At 40.0% G+C, this 9703-nt stretch overlaps 2 protein-coding genes across 6 annotated transcripts; both read right to left on the bottom strand.

Moving 5' to 3' along the window:
• Positions 1–253: 253 nt before the first annotated feature.
• Positions 254–2681, bottom strand: LOC103639399 (varicose-related protein). 4 transcript variants are annotated; one of them, XR_004852818.1, is made up of 6 exons: positions 2241–2681; positions 1907–2109; positions 1096–1263; positions 820–984; positions 678–746; positions 254–576 (listed from the first exon to the last, which is right to left on the bottom strand). XR_004852818.1 is itself a non-coding variant. In XM_035962713.1 (2 exons), the coding sequence occupies exons 1-2, from the start codon at positions 726–728 to the stop codon at positions 277–279; spliced, it is 351 nt and encodes a 116-aa protein (XP_035818606.1). In that variant the 5' UTR covers positions 729–754; the 3' UTR covers positions 254–276. The 4 variants fall into 4 exon arrangements, 1 of the variants encoding a protein (XP_035818606.1); XR_004852819.1 differs by having other exon boundaries at positions 1907–2405; positions 2506–2681; XR_004852817.1 differs by having other exon boundaries at positions 1907–2681.
• Positions 2682–4052: 1371 nt separating this feature from the next.
• On the bottom strand, positions 4053–8358 carry LOC103639396 (uncharacterized). Of its 2 annotated transcripts, XR_002264914.2 has the most exons (11): positions 7475–8358; positions 7231–7385; positions 6923–7135; positions 6717–6842; positions 6503–6636; positions 6353–6428; positions 5853–6268; positions 5572–5770; positions 5372–5488; positions 4876–5295; positions 4053–4778 (listed from the first exon to the last, which is right to left on the bottom strand). XR_002264914.2 is itself a non-coding variant. In XM_020544046.2 (10 exons), exons 1-10 carry the CDS (start codon positions 7572–7574, stop codon positions 5005–5007), a joined length of 1827 nt encoding a protein of 608 aa, XP_020399635.1. In that variant the 5' UTR covers positions 7575–8358; the 3' UTR covers positions 4053–5004. The 2 variants fall into 2 exon arrangements, 1 of the variants encoding a protein (XP_020399635.1); XM_020544046.2 differs by having other exon boundaries at positions 4053–5295.
• Positions 8359–9703: the final 1345 nt, after the last annotated feature.

Genomic DNA, 9703 nt, shown 5'->3' with positions numbered 1-9703 from the left:
GGTATGTTTTTAGACTTAGTACATTGTTTTTATGGACTAACTAGGTGGGTGCCCGTGCGTTGCAACGGGGACATATAATATCACGGTAACTTATGTATTATATATGTCTCCGTTGCAACGCACGGGCACTCCCCTTGTAATTATAATATATATGACTCGTTCTCAAGCAACAAAAAATATATATATACTCAGGTTAGACATGGATCAACTCAAGTTCACACAATTGACAAGCTTCTATGTATGTACATACATGTTCTTAAGCAACAAAACACATACTTAGCTAAGCAGAACCGAGTTAATTACATGCATGATCACACGGATACTGGTGCCATCTGATGCGGCCGTGGGGAGTGTCCGTTGGTGGGCCAATTGGCTGTAGACTTGCTCAAAGATTGGTGGCACATGCACCGCGATGATCTGGTCTGCTGGGTTGATTGCCATGGCAACATCTGTCATCCATTGAACCTTCCGTGATGTCTCATTGTGAATGTCAATTGCTAGCTGCTGCAATAAGGCCAGAAAGACCCCCTGGTTAAGAGGTACTGGAACCATTGCACATAGTGCCCGCAAATCAACCTGTACAAGGGGATGTAAGCATCACAAAGCCAAAACAAGATTGTTCTAATATGGAAAAGTAGGGTCGATCTTAGCTGATCAATTTGGTGGAAGGAAGATACCTGGGAGCACAGCCACGATACTATGGAAACATCACTCCTTTGAAGAGCCATTGTAAATGCTTCGTCAAACTTATACAAAATATTAAACAAAATATTAGTACACAACAATTTTATAAAAACGAACACCATATATATTACTAACCTTAAATAAGAGATCCCCAAGAAATTCAATATAACTTTGCCTGGTATGCTAATTAACAATAGGGAGAAGCAAAAGAGTCAAGGACTTATTCAACAAAGATTGAGTTCCTAAGTGCAGCAACTCGAATAGATTCAGCAGTGACTTGTTAATGACAGCATCTAAAATCTGCAGGTCAGAACAAGTAGATTCAGCAGTGCACTGTCATGAATGTTTTTTGAAATTAAATAATGAGTGATGAAAAGATGCCAGATTGCAAAAAAAACAAGATGCACTTACTGTTTCTGTAAGTGTTGTTAATCGACTACATGAGCCTTCATCCAGCTTCATGGCAGCTTTAATGTTTACTTGCAAGGATTCAACAAACATCATCAGGCTAGTGACTGCCATTGCTTCCAGGCCTTTTATCACAGCGCCCCCAGAGACACTATGTATTGCTGACTCTATCTTCAAGTCAACATACAAACACAAGAATCAATAACATGTTTGTGCCTAGGTATGTAAAGTAAAATGTATAACTAAAAACAGTGGCATTAAAATGTTATTATTAACAATTATTAGTAACACATTGTATTTACAGGAATATAGTCATACCATAACACATTCCCTTTTCTACTACTGGAACTGGGCTATATTATGGTAAATTGATTTGCTCAATGTTCTGGTAACTTTGGTCTCTGAAAGACTTGATAATTGCTTATTTGTTTATTTAGGTTATCTTTGCTACCGTTTTGGTCATGCCCTTCTTCACATCCAATTGAAGATATCTCTAAGGCCAATGATGATAGCCTATCAGGTGCACTGGGGGAAATCAATGCTACAATAGTTAAAACACCTCACGTATGAAATCAAATTTTCAGGATATTGTTTAAAAGAGAATGTAATGTCACTAAAATTAGGAAGGACAATTGACCGCAAATGTACCTAAGACTTCAACAAATAGTAGAAACAATGGACATACCCCAGTGTCAAAACGTGGAATGATTATGTGGCCCTTCATTGAAATATAAGAATAAATAGCTTTGGATATAGTTAATGCGGATTAATGGAAATAATACGGAGATGATTTCCTAGGAAATTCAGCGCTCACCTGCTCTCTATCGCTCCGGGCAACTCATTGACCTGCCCACCTTGCCACCGGCATGGTCTTGCTAGCGGCTATAGTTGACCAGCTTCGTTAAGCTTACCCTGAAATTGGCCTTAGCCCTGCCGGCCGTCTCCGACATGGCCTCATCGGAGGCAGCTTCACGTACCCAGTTGTGCCCATCTCCATCTGCGCGAATTGATGGTTTCCTGGGAGTAAGTGAAATAAACAAAATACAGAAATCATTACTTAGCAGATGGCTGGAAAGAAATGAGCATCCATCAATTGAAGTTCTTGTTATTTAACATACAAGTATATCAAAAATAGGGCTTGAACTTACTTTTAGAGTTAGCGCTAACGGAGTATGTGCAGCCTCAACTTGCTGCTGAATAGCATACATTTGCTCAGACATTCCCTTTTGAAATGCACCATCTACTTGCTCAAACATTGTCTTGCATGCTTGCTCAAATGCTGGAACAAGCAATAATCAAAGATCTGTACCTAACTGAAATTTTAAGATCGTACATGGGGAAATTTTCAGGATATTGTTTAAAAGAGAATGTAATGTCACTAAAATTAGGAAGGACAATTGACCGCAAATGTACCTAAGACTTCAACAAATAGTAGAAACAATGGACATACCCCAGTGTCAAAACGTGGAATGATTATGTGGCCCTTCATTGAAATATAAGAATAAATAGCTTTGGATATAGTTAATGCGGATTAATGGAAATAATACGGAGATGATTTCCTAGGAAATTCAGCGCTCACCTGCTCTCTATCGCTCTGGGCAACTCATTGACCTGCCCACCTTGCCACCGGCATGGTCTTGCTAGCGGCTATAGTTGACCAGCTTCGTTAAGCTTACCCTGAAATTGGCCTTAGCCCTGCCGGCCGTCTCCGACATGGCCTCATCGGAGGCAGCTTCACGTACCCAGTTGTGCCCATCTCCATCTGCGCGAATTGATGGTTTCCTGGGAGTAAGTGAAATAAACAAAATACAGAAATCATTACTTAGCAGATGGCTGGAAAGAAATGAGCATCCATCAATTGAAGTTCTTGTTATTTAACATACAAGTATATCAAAAATAGGGCTTGAACTTACTTTTAGAGTTAGCGCTAACGGAGTATGTGCAGCCTCAACTTGCTGCTGAATAGCATACATTTGCTCAGACATTCCCTTTTGAAATGCACCATCTACTTGCTCAAACATTGTCTTGCATGCTTGCTCAAATGCTGGAACAAGCAATAATCAAAGATCTGTACCTAACTGAAATTTTAAGATCGTACATGGGGAAAATGAAAGATCTGTACCAAACAAACCATTAACGAAATTGTGTACCCCCACCACATAACTTTCCAAGAACACCTTAGTACAAAAACGAAAATGTGACAATCAGAATAGTTACCTCGCCTACAATTGCAATAAAGAGCCCTTTTTGTAGCTGCAAAGATATATATCTGAGAACTATGTTCAGCTCAGCAACAGAGCTGCTAGACCAAGAACAGGATACATTCTGAAAGACGATGGTCATTGGATTATGAGTTACTTTGGTATACCTTTTAAAGTGGTGGTTTAAAAGGTCAGCAGAGGCATTTAACTCGGATGAGTGATGCTCTAGAGTAGATAAATAATTACTCAGCCGTCTGCTAGAGATAACCGTCTGCAGCAAACAAAGCATGCAATGTTAGTCAGCTGTAAGTTGAAAAGCTTTGCGGCACGATTGTGCTTCGCCACACAGTGGAGCTCGTCCAGTTGGGATGGGTCTTTGCCGAACAGGGCGATGTTTTGAGGCAAGCAGCCGAGGGGGCCTGTGTTGTGAATCCAGAACTTGCTAGCACCTTGGTCATACAGTTTCTGAAATCAAGGAACAGAGAAAATGGGTCAGGTGTGAAGCACCTCCTTACACCAAGACAACATATAGAAGGAAGAGTATGGAAAGAATGAAATTTCTGAACTTGGAGAACTAAGTGAATTACATTTACATCAGAGTAGGATCCCTGTACACCAATTAGTCAGCTTTGGGGAAAGAGGCATAGGAAGCTCTGCAAGGATAGATAGAAGTGCTATATCGTTTACAAACCTTGAGACCATTCTCAAATTCCAACAAAATAGTTGGAATGGAAACGATGACCTGGTCCTCTGTTCTTGAATAGAACTCACCAGCAAGGTCATTCTGCCCAATATCGAACGTGTAGAGTCCCTCTGAGAAGTAATCTTGCTGAGGAATGTATCGGCTGTGCATATCTCCTGCACGAGTAAAAAAACAAAGTTACTTCACCAGCATAGCTCTCTAGTCAAAATATAGGATTTAAAATGATGATTGCCCGCTCACTGGCTGTTACCGGCATTCTTTTTCTAGTTGTTATCATACAACCAGTGACATCATGTGGTACCTATTATGGCGGCAACATAATGTGAAAATTTGGAATGGAGAACAGAATGGTATTGTTCTATCTACCAGAAAATGCAACCATTACTGATGCATTAAGTTGAAGGAACAAACCTTCACCAAACCAGAATAAAGTTGAGCAACCTGACATAGATCAAAAGGCATACTATAGAGCACTTGCAATAATAACACACACCATGTAAATGTAAATGACAGGTCCAAATATACAGCACTAACACACACATGAAATTGGCTACCAAGATCTACGACATTATATGAACTTAGGAACTAACAAAGTCATCTTCAAGTAATGTTTTGGACAAATGTGTTCACAAATGTGTCGACAACTGTTCACTAATCAGCTAATCCTTTTTAGCGATATCGGCAAGTCTTTGTTGTATGTTTGCAGGGATGGCATATCGGCACGAATTGTCCTCATAACTTAAAAGATCAATCACAAAGTTCCTTCGAAGAGTCTTTGCATCCTACAGACAAAGAGATAAGATAACAAAATATATTATATTGTAGAACGAGATAGCTAGAATGTAAGTTTTGAACATAAAACAAACGTACTACACTCACCCCAACAAATTTTAGTCGTTTGTCATTCCCCCACATGGCCATAGCTTGTAGAACGAGGTAGCTGGTATTAAACCTATAGAATAATATTTGGGCAACTATGTTTTATACAATGATTATCATAGAAAAAATTTAAACTGCTGAGAAGGTGGTACGAAGAAAATACCCTCTTAAGTCAATTGGAACACCAGTCTGAATTGTATGTTCCCACTTAAAGATATCCTCCGCCCATCCAGAACGTTTCTTGTTGTAAGCAATCTTATATTTTTTTGAGGCCATGATAATCGCTTCCGCGAACCTCTTGTATGGCATGTGTTTACACCAATTTTGAGTCGGTGTAAAATCGATAAAAGTCACATGCTTTTTAACATGATCTATTACGAAAAGGGCGTGACATCCATTGAATTTCCATGGCATGAGAACCTGCAAAATATCAGTCATTAGGATCCTACAACAGAAGTGTCCTTTATAAATACATTCGAAATGAACACATACTTACATATCTACAACCCGTGATATAATAATTCATTGATGGCCAACAATCTAATGTTTTGGCCAACTCTTCTGTTGTAGGATCCTGATGGTACTTTGGAAGTTTACCAAAACCAACCATTCTCTAGACAGTATATATAAATGTACACATGATGATTAGATGTAGATACTATATATTAATACATTAATGATTGGAAACAAACTTACCCAAAAACGCATGTCCATATAATGCTTTCTATTATTTATGATTTCTTCTTTCGGTTTACGTGACTCTTTATTGGCAAGCAGCCGAACAGCCATATCAAAACATCTTAGAATCATATCTTGAGTTGTCGTTAATATGTTTTGCAGGTCTTTGACAGATATTTCTATCTTAAAAGGATTGAAACTTCGCACCCATGTTCTCCTGTAATGTAGCATGACGAAACTCTATATCAAGAATCTAAGTAGTCGATATACATAAAATAAATAAATCAATGAGCACTTACTCTAGTGTCGTATCGTCTTCTATTGCCATGATATAATCACATAAAACATCTATTGAATCGGCTTTGGTCACTGGCATGTCCTTTGTGGAAAGACCAACCATTAAAAAGTCATTGGTGCAACCATCGTTAGAGACTTTTACAGGAGCTCTTTTATCCCAATCATCAACAAACCACCTTTGCAAGTCTGCTTGAGTAATAGGGCCTTCCTCATCTTCAAACACTACTTCGCTATCATCAAGCACGTGGAGTAGTTTCCTCTTATTAGAATCTGTTGGGTTTTCTAATATCTCAACATCAGATGGGCTTCCAGAGTCAACTTCTTTTTCATTTTTGTATAACAGACACCCCCTTCTCTTATTCAGGTCTGAAGATAGTAATATAGCAGCCATTTTTTTCCTAAAGTGTGACATGTCATCCTACAAATAAGAAACAATTATTTAGCATTATATATGTAACACCGACTGTAGATGTCCATATATGTCATAGTAGTAATAATATACCTGGGTAAAACTGTCAGACAGTTCATCCCCTGTCCAATATTCGATATAGTTCAAAAGAAAGAGGCCACATGAAGAGCTACAATATACATTAATACCAACATAAACATTAGTATGAATGAAGAAATTGGTAAAGAAGATTTTAGGACGTACCTATCTGTCTGCTTTGCATATCCCATGTCTATTTCTCTGAGCGGCCAAGAAGCAACTTGGAGGTCTGGCCACCTGTGGTCTTTTAACTCCTTACGTTGAGATATCATATCTATTTGTCTTTGCAGTCCTTTAATCTTTATATATGGTAAAATAAAATTAGAGATTGGGATAAGTTAATATTGAATTCATAATTGTTTAGTTTGTGCATACTCACAGAGTCAGTGAGGTCTTTGCGGTCTTGTGAAGTACCAAGTGAATCGAGCACTTGTATCTCCATATTTCTTGCATGGATCACAGCAAGATACCAATGCGTCTCTCGGATGTTTATCGGAATAAACACCTACGAAACAATTATAAATACTTGCATAAGAATAAAATACATATAAACACTAACTGTTCAGATTGCAAACTCATATGTACCATGTCATGGTCTAGGTAAAGTAACACCCTTCGTTCAGCGCTACATATGTGTGTCATGTCTTTAATTGGATATAGCTCCTCTGTTTTAATTTCAAGATCACCATCTCGCTTCAGGAAATTGAACTGGAAAGCATTTTCTATGTGAACGCGACCTCCAGATCGGCACTTTAGATGCTTTTGAGCTTTTATCAAATTTATGTAACAGTCTATAACCTGCAAGTGTGTAAGTTGTGGTTAAAAATACCAGGATGAGTAAAAAAACTTATACATAACAACGTCGCCAAATATAAAAACTAAGCATGCATTACCTCGTCACCTAAATATGCGCTCGGCTGAAATAAACACTCCATCCACTTCCTTTCAACAAAGGCATCATCAATAAGAACGACTTCTACCCTTGGTTCACAAGGGATTTCCTTGATAAAATCGATGAGAGCAAGATCACCTTGCGTGCAAATATAGTCTAGGAGCAACCAGTCATGAGATAAAACTAAAATTAGTTATTACAAAAAATACAAATTGATCCATACAGAACTATGAAAATTTTAATACCTTCTCGAACTATTGCGGTTGCCACCGATTTTTTTGGCTTGTTATGAGACAAGCCTACAAATAGAGATTCCATTCTCGCGGGACAAAAACCTACATTCATAACAAATTGTTAGATGCATAAAAATTATTATTGCTAATTTCACAAATGATCCAAAACTCAACAATACTTTAAGATAGTATGCATGCTCTAATAATACACAAACATGTGCGTCTCTAATAAAAACAATTGTAGCATGCAAACATGACTCGATAATACACCAGACCAATCAAACATAAGACAAACATCATCCTATTAGTTTGTTAGCTGAACATGCAACTCTTACCATGGGTCTAATTTGTTAGGACCTCTTTGTAGACGATGTTCTTGGTATATGTCCCACAATATACGGTGGGGGTTGTCTTTACACCCTTCCTTGACTTTTTCCTCCCATCGACAGCTGGGATGACAAGAATCTTTATGTTCGATCGGGCCGTCGCTCTAGATAGAGCAACATATAGTTGGCCATGAGAGAACACTGGTTCAGGCAAGTATACACCAACATTGGGAATAGTCTGACCCTGTGCTTTGTTAACCGTCATTGCAAAGCTAAGCCGTACAGGAAACTGCTTTCTTTTGAACTGGAAAGGGAACATCTCTTCATCGGAGGGACACAACGGTATACGCGGTAGGAAAATCCGTTTTCCAACGTGTTGACCCAGTACAATCTCTGCGTCAATGCTATTTCTTTGGAAGCCACGAACGACCAGCCTGGTGCCATTGCAAAGTCCATTTGCAGGGTCTATATTCCGGAGCAATATAACAGGACATCCAATCTTGAGCTTCAAAACATGAGGTGGTAGCCCATTAGGCGTCAATGTGTTTAGGAACTCGGGTGGGTAGTAGTTGTGGGGATCATCCACGGCGCTATCGAAACTATGATACACCATATGCTCCCCTTGAAAACGATCAATCATCTTAACATTTATCATATCAACCCAGTCGTTCCGTGTTGACAGTATCGCCCTTGAAGTGATGTAGGTGGAATCAGACATATTTTCGTTGAGATTTGGGAAAGCAAAGTCTATTAGGTTGTCAAGATCGTTGTCACTCCCACTGTAAGGCACACACACATCATCAGGAAGACGAATGTCGCCGTCACTATTTGTTTCCTCAGTTCCACCGCCTACGCGCAGCAAAAACTCCGCAAACCAAGGGTCGTTTTTTGCTCTCATGTTGCTAACAAGCTTTAAGTGGGACATGGACTCCCATAGGTAAGACATTCGTAGCGAAGACGCGACCACTTGAGCCCTTGACCCTTTACGAACAACAGGCAAGACCTGTCTGAAATCTCCACCGAAGACAATGGTTTTACCACCAAATGGTAGTGCGGGGCGACCCATTATATCGCGCATGCTATTGTCCAGTGCCTCCACGGCTTGTCTCTTAGTCATAGAAGCCTCATCCCAGATAATGAGAGATGCTTTTCGTAGCAACTCTGCTGTTCCACTCTGCTTCGTGAAGCTACATACAGCGCCATCGTCAATAGTGAGTGGTATCTTGAAGCGTGAATGGGCGGTTCTTCCTCCAGGCATTATGGAAGCCGCAACGCCAGATGTAGCTGTTGCCACTGCAATCTTGCCCTGGTTGCGTAGCGTCGCGAGCAGCACTCTGTATAGATAAGTCTTCCCGGTGCCACCAGGTCCATCCACAAAGAATAATCCGCCCTGATCGGTGTCAACGGCAGACATAATCTTATCATAGGCGGCCCTCTGTTCCTCGTTAAGAGAGTCTTTAAGAGCCACATCTTCCACTGTCGGTTGGATACTTTCCTCCTCGTAAACCTCTCGAGCAGTACCAATAGCATCGTCATACGCGTCGATCATAGGAGGTAGAGGGAATGTCTTTATGTCCTTTCCCATTGACTGCAGCATGTTCCTAATGTCAATCAATACCATCTGCTCAACATGAGTTTTGTTCTGACTCTTGTGTTGATAGTCCTCTGACATAGAATCTTTGTGTTTCTGCCAGAGTACAGCCACATCGCTTGGCTCACAGTAAACCAGTATTGTGGCAAAAAGCCGTCGCAGCGACGATGGCATCTGGAAAAGAGCACGTTCAGTGAGACACTCATCTAGTGTGTTGTCCGACTCAAGTAGTCCCCTTCTCTCTGCTGCCTCACGAAAAGTCGGTAGGGTGACACCATCAACTGTCCTTAGATCCACATAGGAGGCGGCGCCAGTCACGTGGTT

The sequence above is a fragment of the Zea mays genome, chromosome 9, assembly GCF_902167145.1.
Source record: "Zea mays cultivar B73 chromosome 9, Zm-B73-REFERENCE-NAM-5.0, whole genome shotgun sequence".
NCBI classification, from domain to species: domain Eukaryota; kingdom Viridiplantae; phylum Streptophyta; class Magnoliopsida; order Poales; family Poaceae; genus Zea; species Zea mays.
Note: the sequence above shows the minus strand (reverse complement) of the source record. Positions and strands in the feature narration are given on the sequence as shown.